This window comes from Vidua chalybeata, chromosome 2, assembly GCF_026979565.1.
Source record: "Vidua chalybeata isolate OUT-0048 chromosome 2, bVidCha1 merged haplotype, whole genome shotgun sequence".
NCBI classification, from domain to species: domain Eukaryota; kingdom Metazoa; phylum Chordata; class Aves; order Passeriformes; family Viduidae; genus Vidua; species Vidua chalybeata.
In genome coordinates this window covers 93956001-93972549 of record NC_071531.1, presented here as the reverse complement: position 1 = coordinate 93972549, position 16549 = coordinate 93956001, and the positions used below count along the sequence as shown (strand labels likewise).

The 16549-nt window shown below is 38.9% G+C and overlaps 1 protein-coding gene across 1 annotated transcript in view; it reads left to right on the top strand.

The window, feature by feature from the left end:
* Positions 1–16549, top strand: part of STARD13 (StAR related lipid transfer domain containing 13) — a 288376-nt gene that overhangs the window by 106810 nt on the left and 165017 nt on the right. Inside the window, exon 5 of the mRNA XM_053934317.1 lies at positions 16344–16377. Within this exon, the coding sequence (XP_053790292.1) occupies positions 16344–16377 (34 nt within the window). The remainder of the gene's footprint in view (positions 1–16343; positions 16378–16549) is intronic.

Genomic DNA, 16549 nt, shown 5'->3' with positions numbered 1-16549 from the left:
TTCTGAAATGCCAAACCAGTAAGATTTACTAATTGTTTCCCCTGCAAAACTGTTCAGGTAGCCATGTTTTTTTTTACAACCATGTCAGCATCTCAAAACAAATTGAGAAGACTCTCAGGGGTGACATATTTAGCTGCATAGTGTCAGCTATTAGATAAAGGCAGTGACAAGGATAGTGCAGTTAAATACCTACTCTCTAATTACATTCTCTGGGAAAATTAGAAGTACATGAAAACACAAAAGTTATTACAGTAATATACAAATTTAATAATCTTGATTACTAACATTAAATAAACTTTCTGACAAAACAAGATCTTAGACTCAACCTTTCTCTTTGGCTCCAAGAAAAAGTTGAAGGCAAACAGAAGATAGGTCTTCTCAGGAAAAGAATTTCACTCTTTTGAAGTATACTTTTGCCTTCAAAGTGTATAAATTAGAGTTGTAAACTACATCAATTGCTTAGACACTATGTGATATGCTCAATGTGCTTTGTTTTATAAGTTAACATAGACCTTGCATTGTAATATCTTCAGAATAATAATATTAAAAAGCTAAACACTGCAAATATAACTTTAAAGAAATCCTGCTTTGCTAATGCCTTGGAAGAACAGTTGGTGTTAAATTATCTCTGCTACCAAATGTATTAATCTTTCAAAATATCACATGAATGTTACGTAAATAGATCCTCTTTATTTTTCTACTAACTATATGATGCTATTACTAAACTATATTACACTCTTGTTTCACTCATGTCAAAAGAACTAAAATCTGTAATGTGTTGCACAAAAACAAAACCAACCTTTCAGGTAGGTGTCTGAGAAGTATAACTGATTTCTGTTGCATTATTGTAAAAAAAAAAGCTATAGAAAAATCAACAGAAATCACTAGTGGAACTGTTTAACATATCCTGACTTGTAGAGTCTTTCTGTATTGACCTTTTCCTTTATATTTCCTAGTTTTCCCTTGTAACACCAGAAGAACAAGGTCTGTAATTGTAATTAGATCAATCTGACAATGAGTCACTCTCTGGCAGCTAAAGAGGAATCGGGAGAAAAATAATCTAATCTTAAACATGAGTGGTATTTGCTGGAGGGAAGGGAGGAAGGGAGGGTGTATGTAATTTTTTTTAAAGGGGAATGTAAAACTTGCCAGGAATTCCTTAATTTTTTTTCTTAATTTTTTTTTCCTAATCTTGTGCTTCATGATCTAGAGTAGCTGCTGAGTATATTGAAAAATCAGAGCAGTATTGAAATCACCTGTAAATACTTATTTCCTTGTGTATGCAAAATGGCATGTTTCAGTTTCTAATTACACTGTTAGGGGCAGAACTAGTGGCAGAAAGATGGTCATATTTTGTATCCATTATTCACTGGCACCAGTTCAGAAATTTTAAACGTCTCTAATAGGCACCTGAGCATCCTGATCATAGAATGGTTTATACTGGAAGGGACCTTAAAGGTCATGTATTTCCAATCCCTCTGCCATGGGCAGAGATCCCACCCACTAGATCAGGTTGCTCAGAGCCCCATCCAACCTGGCCTTGAACACTTCAAGGAATGGGATATCCACAACTTCTCTGGACAAACTGTGCCAGTGCCTCGCTACTCTCTGAGTAACGAATTTCCTCCTAACACCTAATCTAAAACTTTCCTTTCTTAGTTTTAACCCACTGCCTGCTCCCATCAGTATGAAAAGTGGCTCTCCCTTTCTTTTTTATAGGCCACTTTAAGTTCTGCAAGGCCACCATGAGGTCTTCCTGGAGCCTTCTCTTCTCCAGGCTGAACAACCCTAGCCCTATCAACCTGTGTTTATAGGAGAGGGGCTCCACCCCTCTGATCATCTTCATGGCCCTCCTATGGACATGCTCTAACAGGTCCATCCATGTCTTTCCTGTGCTGCAGACCCCAGAGCAAGACACAGCACTCCAAGTGGGGTCTCATGAGGGCAGAGTAGAGGGGCAGAATCTGTTGTCACACTGCTTTGGAAGAAGCCCAGGCTATGGTTTGCCTTCTGTGCTGTGAGCACACACTGCTGGCTCATGTTCAGCATTTCATCCACAAGAAACCCCAAGTCCTTCTCCACAGGGCTGGTCTCAATGAGTTCCTCTCCCAGTCTGTGCTCATGTCTGAGATGGCCCCGACAGGTGCAGCCCTTTGCACCTGGACTTGTTGGACCTCATGAGGTTCTTGTGGGCCCACTTCTCAGGTTTGTCCAGGTCCCTCTGGATGGCATCCTGTCCTTCTGTTGTGTCAACTGCACTGCTCAGCTTTGTGTCATCTGAAAACTCACTGAGGGTGCACTCGATCCCACTGTTGATGTCAGTGATGAAGATATTGAAGGGCACAGGTCCCAAGACAGAGCCTGGAAAGACAGCACTTGTCAGTGGCCTCCACCTGAACATAGAGCCATTGACCACAATTCTCTGGCTATGTCCATCCAGCCAATTCCTTATTGACCAAAGAGTCCACTCTTCAAATCCTCATCTCTCCAGAGATGGGGGTGTCATATGGGACTGTGTTAAAGGCTATACAAATGTCTAGGCAGATGACATCTGTCAGTCTGCCCTTTTCAACAGTTGCAGTCACTCCATCATAGAAGATTGGTCAGACAGGATTTGCCCTTACGAAGCCATGCTGGCTGTCTTGGATCACCTCCTTGTCTTGCATGTGCCTTAACATTGTTCTCCTCATCCTTCCCAAGTACAGAGGTGAGCCTGTCTAGTTCCACATGTCTTCCTTTCTTATCTTTTTTTAAAATAACACTAATGATTCTCTTTTTCCAGTGACCATGGACTCTGCCTGACTGGCGTGCCTTTTAAAATTTGATGGAGAGTGGCTTGGCAACAACATCCGCCAGCTTCTTCAGAATCCTGGGATGCATATCATCAGGTCCCATGAGCTTCTGACTATTCAGCTTCATCAAGTGGTTCTGAACCTCCTTTATCTATTATAGTGGGAGAGACTTCACTCCCCCAGCTCCCACCTGGAGGTTCAGGGAATCGAGAGACATTCAGGGACTTGAGATCCTGCAGTGGTGAAAACCACAGTTCTTGAGAGGCCTAAGTACAGCTGCAATCTTGGCATAGCAATCTAGAGCTGGCTGTTGTGAAATGCTGAGCTCTCAGAGCTTCTGAGTTCCTTGTCCTCTCTGAAGCACAAATGCCTGACTAGACCTTTTTGTTCTCCATCCTCTCAATATCCAAGATTGGATTGCACTTTTGAGAATAAGCACACAACTGAGCAATGAGTGTTCCCCTTGCAAAATGTCACATTTGGTGTAGCATGAATGTCACATTTGGTGTAGAATGAAAGTCTAAGCTAGGCTGTGAGGTCTTCAGTCCAAGAATGATCTTTTGATCCTATACATATGCAGGGGTTTAACCTAGTTTTTCATATATTGTGTGTTCCCATAAAAAAGTGGTTGAAATTTCTGGTTGAATCCTGAATGTGAGGCACTTTGTAATGTAAGCAATAAAATAACATAACACTATATAAATGGTAAATTGCTGCATTCTCTGTGTTGCTATATTGAATTTTTACTTTAATCTCATATGGATAAAGTTCTCAATATGTGCTCCAAAACACTGTGACTAGCAAAAAGCTGATAGGTAGTGTACTGAAAATTTACAACACAGGATCAAAAACTCTAAAACTTCTGGAGGTAAGAGAGGTGGGTGCATTCTGGTACCAAATGTGGAAAAGCCCTTGTGCAGAAGGTAATTTGAGTGTCTCTTTCTTTCCTTCAGAACTCTTTAAAATAAAAGTCACCATAGAAATGTCATTGTCTGATTATTTACTAAAATAAAAAGGTTCATGCTGGAATGTATTTTAGTCAAGAGAAAGCTTAGGCTTGCCCAAGATTAGATATGATTATATTAGACTTGACATAGAATGAAGGTGAACATTGCAATACATCATGGAAAAAATGCAGCAAGAAATCAGACTTTTATCTATAAGGAGCCATAAGAATGTTTAGCATGAAAACTGGAGGAACTCCAGGTAGTGCATCATGGTGCTATATACACCCAGCATTTGCTGCCTGTTTGGGTTTGTATAGCTATGAATTCAGACTAAAAGGGTACAAAGATTCTGAAATAGAAAGAAGTCACTGAAATAATGATAGTTCCTTAATCTCACAGTCGATTGATTAATGTGTAATGCCACTTCTCCTTTCTTAAATCATCTACCTAGAGTTACATATTCTCATTCTTTAATCATGTAGATGATAAGGAGGCTTGACACTGACTGTTATATTTGGTGAGCTAAAATATGCTGTCATAAAGTACATTGTTGAGTCTGTTTTGATACTGTCCTGTTTGGTGTGGTGTAAACATTAATGTTTCAATTGATTTTTTTTTCTTCTTTTCATCAGCTGTAAAATATTAGTAGGTATTTCTAGTGATAAATGGGTTTTAAAGACAGCCTAAGATACTGGAGGGCCCTGAATGTGAAGTGGCTATGAAGCCCCAGATATTGCTGCAAAGGATGAAACATTTGAAGTTACATAATAAGCAGATAGAAATTCTAGATATTCTATAATTAACTCTAGCAGCTCATTGTAAGGTTCTGTGTATTTGATGGTCTCCTTCAAGCTCTCATGAGTCTTGTAGGTCCTAGATTAAATCAGGACCTAGGCCCCAGTCCTGAGGTACAGCTAATCCTGGGAGAAAGCCCTCAAACTTTTTTCCATAAAATGTCAAGAGGTCAGCAAATTTTGAAAATTCATTTGCATTAATTTACATGCATGAATTTACATGCTTCTCTGGCTAAATATCTACTTATGTAAAAGTCCTGTCTTACTTCTAGTGCAGTAGGGACAAGTCCTCAGATACATGTCACTATGAATTGTAGCACAGGCAGCAGAATGATTGTAATGTGTCATCTCTCCTTTGTTCTCATGTCATTACACCATGAAGTGCAAAATTATTGCTGCAGCTTGTGGAGAAAGGATTTGTGTAGGAAATCTGTCCCATAACAGAGCAAACTGAGTCTCTCAATAACTGAGAACTATTGTTCTTTGTACAGACCGCATGGAGGTCCCAAGGAATGAGGAACTGGTTCATCTTACAGCCATGAGACCTTGGGAGAGCAGCCTTCACTTCCCTCAATAATTAATAAAACCATTATTAAGCAAATGGACATTTCCATGCTGAAACAAAATTCAAGCTGTAAAGGTAGAGAGACATCTCAGCATCCAGTTTTCCAGCAGCTGCTATCACCAAGGTTGTTGCAGATGTGCATTTTGACAATAGTCCAGAAGCCCAGCCAAAGAGCATAGGAAGCTGAAAATCCTTTCTTGCCTTAATTAGTATGTTTTGCCCACTGAGAAGCCCTTTTCAAATGTTTCCATTCTATTTTTTTTTTTTTTTTAGAATATATCAATTAGGAGGTAACTTTTTGAAACAGAATAGCAATAACTGCTTTCTGATCTCAGATGTTGCATCATGAGTTGGCATTATTTTTAGTTGCTGTGACTGAGTGAATAAAACTGGACAGAAGATATATGTGGATCAGTAGGTGCACCCTTTACTGTGGGTTTTTTTCAAATTTCTCATTTGTTGACACAATAATTTTCACGTTAAAAGTTTATTCTTGTTGGACCTGACTTGTAGGTCTGATATAAATCAGACCTACTTTGATTTAGGATCAGCTGTAGCAATGATGTTTTTTGTAAAATCAGTGCTTTTTGAAAGATGAATAGTGCCTTAAATCTAACTGTAAAAACAAATTTTAAGCAGTGGCCATTAATTTGAATTACACAACAAAAAACAGAGAATTATATTTTTCTCACAGTGATTAAGGACAAAAAGGTAAAGGTATGTGATAGAAAAATCTCCATTAATTCCATCAGCATTTAGTTATAGTCCACAATGTGCATGTGAGTGGTATAAAAATTGTTCAACAAACATGTCAAAAATGTTAAGCAATGCTATGAAAATTTTCTTTTTATTTCAATTGTCTGAAACTTGCCTAATACCACATTTTATAATTCTATAATTTCAAGTTCAGTTTATTACATTTAAGAATCATACTGAGCTATGGAGAACAGTAACACTGTGAAGAGATTGTGGAGTTTTCCACTAAAGGATCCTTGAATATTTCTAGGAAGGTCATGGCGCTTAGCTACCCAAAAAAAAAAAAAAAAGGAACAGAAATTATTGTTTGTCTGCATTGCAGAGAAACGTAAAACAAGTTTTTCCTATAGGAGTACAAGGTATGGAGATATTTCCGTGAATATATTTGTTTTGACTGTCCATGACAGCTGAGAAGTAATACATGCCAATTTTATAACCCCTCTGTTATAGTGCAGTTATTTTACTCCTTTTCAAAAAACCTAAGTGCTTTTTTTTGTTTTGTTTTTTTTTTTGGTTGGTGGGTTTTTTTTTGGTGGGTTTTTTTGGTGTTTTTTTTTTTTGGTGTTTTTTTTTTTGTGTGTGTTTTTTGGTTTGGTTTGTTGTTCTTCTTTTTTTGTTTGTTTTGTTTTGTTTTTGTTTTGTTTTAAATAGCTTTAGCCAGTACTAGATATATTGAAATTAATCTGCTTTAGGCTATGCAGGAATGGGGGGGGGGGGGGGTGAGGAGGATAGGTCTCAGGGAGGGGAAATTTGAGCTAGTCCCTAACAAATTTCTGCTGTGTCCTGTTGTCAGAGAAGGATGCATGCACGTGACTAAGTACGTCATCATGACTTTTACCAATGACTTTAAACATGATATGACAAAGAAAAGTCAAGGTCAATGCTTCTGTACAGACATTTTGTGATGTCTGTAAGATAGTAAATTATAAATTATAAAATATGGTTGTGGCTGTGGAAACTGTAACATCTTTGACTAGCAGTTAGACTTGTGTATTAGGGAATGATATAGCTGCAGAAGTTAGAGACCAAGCTGCTTAAGGGTTTGCTCTGGATAGCAGTAATCCAAGGGTCACTGTAGCAATGGAGATGTCCGTGACTAGCTGAAGAACATTCGTTTCTTTGTTCAGTCAGTGCTGCACTGACTTGCTGGAGGTCACAGATTAAGCCAGTAACCCCTTCAGTATGTGAGCACACAAATTTATGCTCTCTTACAACCTCAGCAATTTTTGCAGGGAAAAGATAGGAAAGGTGGGTGAATCAGAGGCGCACACACATGCACACATATATATCTAAATTGTGTGTGTCTATATATGTGTGCATATGCTTACCTGGGCAGGGGAAGAGGGGGTGGTTAGGGTGCATGATGTGTATGTTGTAGAGAAGACTTCTAGATCCAGTTTCTGCAGAGTGTGTTGAGTCAAATGCAGCCCACCACCACTGCTAGTGTATTTTTAAAAAAGGATTTAAGATAGTATTAACATTGAGCACACCTTGTCTAAATAATTTTAAACCATACATGTCTGTTTGTCTTTTGGTGCACTGCAGCCCTCTTGTTTTTAGTTCACATGTGCATAAGGAGTTCTCAACTCCTGATGCAGCATAATTTCACCCTACTTTTCTCACCATGTGCATAATCTTGGCAGATAAGGCAAAAAGTAAGGCAAAGAGCTGGGAACACAGGGCTTTGAAGTTGTTTAGGTGTTTACATGGCAGTTATCTGAATTGCACCTGGGCATTTGCTGGCAGTGAACCCCGCTGCAAAGGGAAATGTATGCCTTTCTATGAAAATATTAACTTTTCAACTGTAACACAAGTGCACTGTCCTTTATTTATATGGGTGGAAGTGTTCATTTTGAAAATAAACAACAGAAGTCAATGTACACCACAAGTGTTGGTTTTCCTATGGGCTCTACCAGAATTTGCAGCGGAGTTGTCATTTCTGACACATCTTGTGTGTGTTTGCTGTGGAGGTGGTGAGGTAGGTGGCATCCTCTTACCTGGTGCTGGCACACTGGAAGGCATTCTGTTCTTTCTTAGAAAGGGAGAACTATGAAACCTCCCAAAGGGAAACCATGTCATTTGTATGGGAAGTTTTGCCAGCTTTAAATCTGGCAAAACAGCTCTGATAAACAGAGAAAAACACAGAGGAAAAAAAAAAAATATTTACAGCAGGTTTCCAGTACTGAAATGTTCTATAAAGACTAATATTTATAAATTACAAGATACAAAACAATCAGAATGTCTGCTTCTCCTAAGGGTATTAGCCCTTGCTGGGATGCCAGAAGGGGCAGAGATGCTATCTAACAGTTTCCACAGGTGCTCTCATGAAGTTGTCCACAGCTCTTCTGCTGTGCACAGCTTCTGTGTTTTCAGTAACTCTTTGAAATAAAACAATTTAGTCTTCACTTATTCCTGCTTTACCTTTTACTGAAAAATGACCACTAAACAAACCTGTGTTGGTTTTCCTCAAGAGGCCTAAAATTTTGACCAAGATTTAAACTGATGGCTAATACATCAGTTTACTGGGAAAAGTGCATTTTTGTTTAAGACTAAATTACAATGATGAGTTTTATTGACTGTGAAGGAGAATACCCGATATCCACTTAGAGCCTAGCCATCATGAAACATTTCTGTGGACACTCAGTAGTGAAAACAAACAAGCTGCTGCTAATGGCAGTCTGAAGTTCATTCCCAGCTAAGTACCGCTCTGGGCCAAACTAAAATAACACTACAGCTGTAGCCAGAGCTCATAGGGCTTGGTTTTCATGTTCTGCCATGGATTACTGCTAACTGCTGTTTGCTTTAGCAGTCATTCATTTCCCAGAGCAGGATAGCAGTCCCCCACTTTCATGCCTCTCTTTGTTGTTGTGTGACCTCTTGTACCTTTCCCACTTCATTCTATCTTTAAAATAGATATAGCACTTCTTCCTACTCAAGAGGGTAAAAATGATAGCAATGTGTGACTCACTGTATTGTTCCAGGATTGTAAAAAGCAGGGGCTTCTCTGGCCTCTCACTTTTGTTCATCTCCATTTGGCAGTCATTGCTCTTCTTATTTGTCTTTCTTCCTCCCACCTCCACCCCATCACATTTCCACATGACCCCAATGCATATGTTGTGACAACTACATTATCTCCAGTTTTTATTCATGTTTTTGTTTATACAGAAGCATGGCTGGTTATCTTAGCAGAGGACTGAGCACTAATTGTTATTTGCACAGTTCTGAGCATGTTGATGTTAGTCCTGCTGCTGAGTTGAGAGTTCGGAATGACTAAGTACTTCTGGGACTTGGTAGAGGTAAAAGCATAATGAAGAGGACATTTTTTGATTTTATCAGGATGAAATTTGCTTAGACGTGGCAGAACTGTGTATCCTGTAAGGATGTGATCCTTAAAGGGTGGGTGTTGGGAATTGGGCACGATGAACTGAACATTTAGGACACCATGCAAACCAAAAGGGCATACATATTCCACAAGCTGTTTCTTTGGCTAAATTCTTGAGTTTGCCTGTACCTGCTTTGCAAGAACATAATACCCAACTGTCAGGTTAGATTTTAATTAGATTTTAACATATTGGCTGTTATTAAAGCATATCTAAAAGCAAAAAAAGTGGGAAGTGCTATTGTGAGTTTGTGTAAGTGAAAGAGAATGGGGGTCTATCACCACTTTACACCAGGTGGAACCAGACCTGTTTGGCTGCCCTGGTCACCTTGAAGGGCTGAGAGACATCTGTTTCTGCAGTAAAACATCTGTGGTCTGTCTCTCAGGTATATCCAGCTGGCCACAAAGGGCAAAATAGTGACAACAGAGAAGCTGTTCTCACAGCTTGCTTTGGTTAGAACATGAACTTCCATGAGCACAGTATAGAATCCCTGAAAATTTAACAAAATGACCATGGATATATTACAGCAAAGTAACATTCTGGAGTTTTAAATATCTACATCTCCAAAATAATACTAAAAAAAGAATAATTTTACCTGTTCAGAACTATTTTCTAAATTAATTCCAGTGACCTCTAAAATCACAGGTATAATAAAATCTTTGAAGGTGAAGAAGCTATCTGAACTTATGATACCTTGGTGCCCTTTTTTCATGGTTTCAAGTACAAATACTGGTAGAAACAGTCCTTCTGTTTTGTGAAATTCTTTGCCAGTTTGTAAAATTTTCTTATATGATTCAAGACCAGGCTTTGCAAATTTCTTATGTAATGAAATACAATGAGTTAAATATTAAACACATTTTCAACACAAAAAGTATTTTTTCCTTCAAAGCTATCAAAATGAAACTTTTTAACAATTTGCTTTTTTAGTTGATAATTCAAATTCTCTGTTGAAAAGTCATATCAATTTAATTTTTAAATGGAACAAGAGGTGGAAAAAGTCCTCAATAGTTGCAAGCTCCAAAATACCATTTCTACTGATTCCCATACTATTGTTCTTATCCTTCTGTGGGATTTGCGGATCAGTTGCAAACTACTGCACCATTTTACCTTTTTTTTTTTTACCCTAAAGTAAATGGTGGTATCTGAGCATACCTACATATGTGGTGCAGCATAGTCAGCAACAAAGAGGCTCTTGTTGACATTGTCAACATGGAGGCTTTATGCTAGCCATTAAATAATAGGAAATTTTTCATGTTCAGACTTCCACTAGTTGTATTGGGGCCAAATTTAGGAGATCAGATAGTTCAGTCTTCAAGTCCGTGGAATAGCAAACACAGTCATTTTATTCCATAGGGGAAATGATAGGAGAAGCAAAGGTAATACAGAGTGAATGACAGCAAAAAACCCAAGAGATTACAGAGTATTAAACAAAGTGCTTGCATTAGAGCAACATGTGAGACAGAGGAAGTGGAGCTGTAATGGAGCTCTTGTGATGAAAGCAACAAATTAAACAGCAGAAATTCTTTGGTGTTAAAATTAATGTTCTGCTGCTTTTGATTCTCATTTGTCAAGATGAGTGCTAGTGCTGGTGCAAGATAGGCATGGCCAGCTGAGCCACAGGGATGAATGGTATCATCTGATGGCAAAATGAGCAATTGCAATGGTTAAATACAGTAAAAAATACCATGGAGGCACACCCTAGCACTCACCAAAAGTGGCTGCTCCTCATGTGTTGGAACTGAATCTTCCTCAATAAAAATTTGGTTATAACCCCCCGGGCTGTAATTGCTTAACATTTGGAAATCATATTAGCATCTGCCAGAGGTGAAATCTCCCTGGTCTGTTGATATAATAAATTCTTTTAGATAAGTATGATAAATTATTACACTTACTGAAATGCATGTTGCTTTACTGTTAGTCTTGTAGCTCGTTTTTTCTAATCTCACTTGGAACATTGTTGCAATGGCTTTAATTTTTGTATACTTTATTATTGCCCTGCTCCACATATTGTAAACCTTTTTTTAATGCTGTTCAAAAGCTTTCACTTTAAAATAGTTTCCAGGCAGTTTTTTATTTGATCAAAGCATTTAAAACAGCAGCCATAAGTCACATTATTTTCTAAACTTCTATCAATAGGCAAAATAGATACATATTTGTAGCAAAGAAAAAAAAGCAATTTAATAACTCTTTCTTTCTATGACAGTTTTTTGAACCAGCACTGATCTTGGTGCAAAATAAAATAAATATTTAGACTAAAGGAAAATGCATTTTAAAAACTGTGAGTGAGGATAATTTTGCCAACTAAAATACTAAAAGAGGGAAAATAATTTTCAAAATTTCATTGTATCTTTTAACGGATGTGCACAGTTATTAAATATGCTTTAATATCTCTAGGCAATATTTACAGTTTTAACTTTTTAGAATACAACTCAGAATATTAAGTTGAGGGTTTTCTAAAGACATGTCTGTGTCCTCTGAATTCTTACAGAAGCTTGAAACCCCCTTGTAGGTACTGAAAGGGCTCCATGACCTCAGGAAAATTAATCAGGGTTCCCACAAACTGGTGGTCCATGTGAAAGGCTGCAGTGAGGTCTCCCTAGAGCCTTGTCTTCTCCAACTCTCTCAGCCTGTCTTCATATGAGAGTTGTTTCAGCCCTCTGATCATCTTAGTGGCCCTCCTCTGGGTCCATTCCATGCTTTTTCTGTGCTGGAGTCCCCAGAGCTGGATGCAGCACATCCAGTGGGGTCTCATGAAAGTGGAGTAGAGGGGCAGAATCACCTCCCTTGACCTGCTGGTCACTCTTCTTGTGAACAAGCAAGAAGACTTGCTTGACTGCAGAATGGGGAACTGTTTAAACTTCTTTCTTTGACCCCATCATGAATAGTTTGCAGCACAGTTGCTCAGATTCAATGGAAGAAATTGAGAATTTCACATTCCCCCTGCTTTCTAACCTGATGAGGAGGCCAACATGTTGTGATGCAACAGGTATGAGGCAGAATCACATCCAACCAAGATCTGTCTTCCATGCCACAAGGGGAAATTCTCTAATAGAACTCAGGCCGTATATCAAGTGTGGTCTCTAATAAACACCTCTGCAGTGGTTGTATTTGAAGGGAAAATTACGAGCTCTGTTGTCAGCCTTTGAAGATACATCTTAAGCACTAAAATCCAGCAGCCGTTTCAATGCAGTACCAAAGATGGGTGCCAGGTCTGAGAGAAATCAAATTGCTGACACACCAGTCTCAACAGTAATTTCTGTGGAACAGCTTCAGTATTGCCATTATTCTCAGCTGACTAACATGCTCTAGGGAACTTGCAAGTGTCATCCAGACTGAAGATCTCATTACCAGGGCCAGGTAACTTCAAGTTAAGGCTAACATTGCTGAGTATCATAATATTACTTCCCTTTTTGGGCTGTAGAATTTTATTTTGAAGTAGTAACTAGGATTTTCTTTCCTCTGTAAGCATCTTTCCAAAAGGATCTAATAAACCTGCCACACAGATGATTGAGCTTTGCATGTGGATGGCTGTTTTCCTCCTTTAAAACTGTCTATATGTCACTCTAATTAAAGCCTGGCAGGTCATTAAATTGCTAGAATGAAGAACCAGCATGATATTCAGTCTTTATACTTTGCAGGACCTTTTTCAGTTTAGAGTGCTTTCCTTCAGTATCAGTGAACCAGTAGGAAGTCATACAGATTTATCCTTTTTCCTCTGCAAGGAGTGTCGTGTTTCAGAGTGCTGCTGCCAGTTGCTCACTGCAGAACATAAGCTTACAGAATTCAAAGCCTTTTTTATTAACAGCAGATGTAAAGTAGCCCTGTAGCCCTGTCCAAATGCCAGGGTTTATTTGATAGCAAGGATATTTCTGATACCATATCTATGTTGAATAAATTCTCTGGCTTTTTTATTAAATATGTAGAAGAGATATTTGCATGCTGAACAGATACACTAATTATCTTTTTTTTTTTTTTTGGAGGGTGTGATTTCCTGAGATTGAATGATGACAGTTTGACAGGTATTCAGAAATATTAGTGGGAGATAAGGGCATATTTGAAATGGGAGCATAAAGGAGCTAACAACTAATAGAGGTTGATGGGGAAGAGGGAAGCAAAAGATGTGGATGCAAAATGGTCTTTTTTTTTCTTTGAAATGGTGTATGATATTACAGGATTGGTTGGCATTACAGAATCCCTGTGCTGTTGCAAATTAAAATGGTTTTGAAGTTGTTCAAGTCAACCATTTCATAATCTGTGTCAGCAAAAAAAAAGCTTTTATATGACAATAATGTTTCTGGGATATTATTAAGTAATTTAATCCAGTTTGATGAGTTCCATGCCCTGATCACTTATAGCCCTGAAAGATTATGTACACATCAGAGAAACAGTTTTCTGATGTGCATGTTTATTTTCCTTGTTGAATTTACAATGCTGGTGTTTTGCTTCTACCTTCACTTCCACTTCATTTGAGGAGTTCATTTGAGTAATTTGTTTCCACACAGAATGCCTTTCAAGAGAATCACAGAATCATTGAATCATTTAGGTTGTATAAGACCTCAAAGATCACCAAGTCCAGCCACTAACGTAACACTGTCAAGACCACCATTTAACCATGTCCCTTAGTGCCACATCTGCATCTACACATCTTTTAAATACCTCCAGGGATGGTGACTCCACCCTTCCCTGAACAAACAGCCTGTCTCAATGTTTGGCAGTGATTTCTGTGAAGAAGTTTTTCTTAAAATCCAATCAAAACTTCCCCTGGCGAAACTTGAGGCCATGTCAGGTTCTTTATAAATGCAACATGTCCACTTTCCTCCCACCAATAGATCCACAGCCTTTCTTGAGGTACCTGCACTGACACTAAGAGTACAGTTGCCTCATTTATGTCACTGGCTCATCCTGCTCTGATTATGGAGCACAGGGTGACACTGTCCAGGCAAGCTTTTGGGGACCTTTGCTCACAGAGGTGAATGTAGGATGGCCCTGCTGACACACAGGACTGCTGAGGGGGAGGAATGGACCCAGCATTTAAACATTTCTGGTTTCTGTGGACTGGTTTACATGCTTCAGCAAATAAAACATGGCTATATCAGCAGAGTTTATCTTTGGCTTCTGTTTGACACTTCCACTTACAAAATTGTTACAGCTGGAGTTGTATGCAAATGATTTCTGTATTATTCATAGCAGCAGGTGCTGCAGCAGTCTTTTGGCTAGAGTTGTACTCTCTTGGTCTATGGTTTCTATATATTTGATTAGCTGGTGCCATGCTGTTCAGACCTCCAATAAATGTATTTTGTTACACAATCAGTTATATAGCGCGTTATAATTTCCATAAATCACTTTTAGTTGGCAGCTTTCTTTTGCCTCTTGAGATTGTTCCAGCAATAATTTGCATCCTTTTTTGTATGGCATCCTAAAAAGATCTTGGAAGTTAACATAGCCTGAGTGTGTTTTTAATAGCTGGTGTCCTTCTGGCAGCACTAGAACACACAAACCAGTTATCCATGAAGGACTGACATATTTATTTTTCGATTCATGTATCATTTATGAATTCTTCAAGAAGTGCTTATCCAAAGATTCAGTATAGCAATTTAGGCATCAACCAGGCTTATGCCAGAGTTGTGATTCTAAAAATCAGGTGCCTGTCCCCAGGCGGGGTGATAAACAACACTGCAGCTCACTGAAGACTGGAGAGACAATATGATATGCCTCACTCCAAAAGGCATCCCAAAAACCTGGCACACTCATGTGGGACCTGCCTGTCCCTTGCCAATTGACACAGCCCATGCCTGAATTTCCTACTTCTCTGTGGAAATGAGATGCTTTGCCACTAATAAAACCTGATTTGGACTCAGCCGCTTGTTATCTTCCCATCAGAAGTGACCACTCCACTTAATCCCTGCTGGCTAAAGATAGGTCAACTTCAGCTGCTGCTCAGGCAGACCTTGCAATGGAGCAAGAGGCTCTTTTAGAATGAAATTGCCTTGCAGAAGGCAAAAAAAGTGTAGCCTAGCTTTGCTTTCCCTATTATTAAGAGAGATGCCTAATCAATTTGGTTCCATGCTCAGAGGAGGAATTTTTCAATATCTCAGTAAAATTCTTCATTAAATAAAAGGTAAATAAAAAGCATGTTTTTATAGATAAAGCATGTTTTGATAGATTCCTATCAAGGCTGCAGAAGCAATATTGACTGAAGAGATAACGGAGCACTTGGTGCATCTGATGGAAAGGTGCAGATGGTTGCCCATGTGCGGACAAGCAGATAACAGGAACAAGGTGTGTCACTGCAAGGCACAGGAGTGTCTGTCTTTTCAGCTGCCTGCATATTGGGCTCTTCACACTGGTACCTAGAGGAATCAGTTCACCCTTCTTTTAATAAAAAATAAAAATTAGGTGCAGTTTCACCCATTATGCTAGTTTCATTTACAGCTGCATTGCTGAGACAGTGGATGGATCTATGAAAGGAAATGCATTTAATGAGTCAACAACCTCCTCATTTGGGCACGGAAAGCTATTAAAGAGAAAAGTAATGGACTAAGAGGTGCATCCAAGTGTGGTGCTAATGGCACCCCTTTCATTTAGCATGGCAAACCCAAAGCAGCAAGGTGAAAAATATGAAGAAAACAACGTGGCAGGTCAGTTTGCCCATGACCTCAGGCAGAGCAACCCTCTCTTGGTCACAGATGAACAGAAACCAGGCATCTACCTTTCTGAGCCACAGTGTCCTGTTTCTTGCCCATCAGTAGAGCTACTTACACAACCTTTTAGCAGCCTGTCTGCTCCCTGAGCCCCACCAGCAATGCAAGACCCTTTCAGGCATGTTCCAGTGTGTTGTACCTTATGTATCCTTGTGGCACATACTCTGCTTGTAGAGTATGCTCCTAGACTCACTCACTGCAAGACAGGTGAACCTTATTTGAGAATGGGTGCCAGGTTGTCATTAGCAAGCAAAACTAGCTATTCTGCATGATTTTTATTGATTTATAGATTTTATGCTTTGTGTAAGGTAGTGACAATTAATAATTACATTGATTGTCATCTTGAAATGTGGAACTTATTTGAAGGAAAAAATGTACCATTATTAAAGAAAAATCACTTTCTTACAGATGCTGTTTCAGAAGCTGTGCAAGGAAAAAGCAGGTAAGGCTGCATTACTTCTTGAAAGTTTCTTGGTGACTTGTGTAACCATGTGTGCATTGATGGAGGACCTGGGGAGTCTCTGCTATGAAATGAGTGTTCAGTGCATTTGTGACAATCGCTTCCATGCTGCTGTTCATGACCTATTGGTGTAGAATTAAGGTGGTTCTTAGGA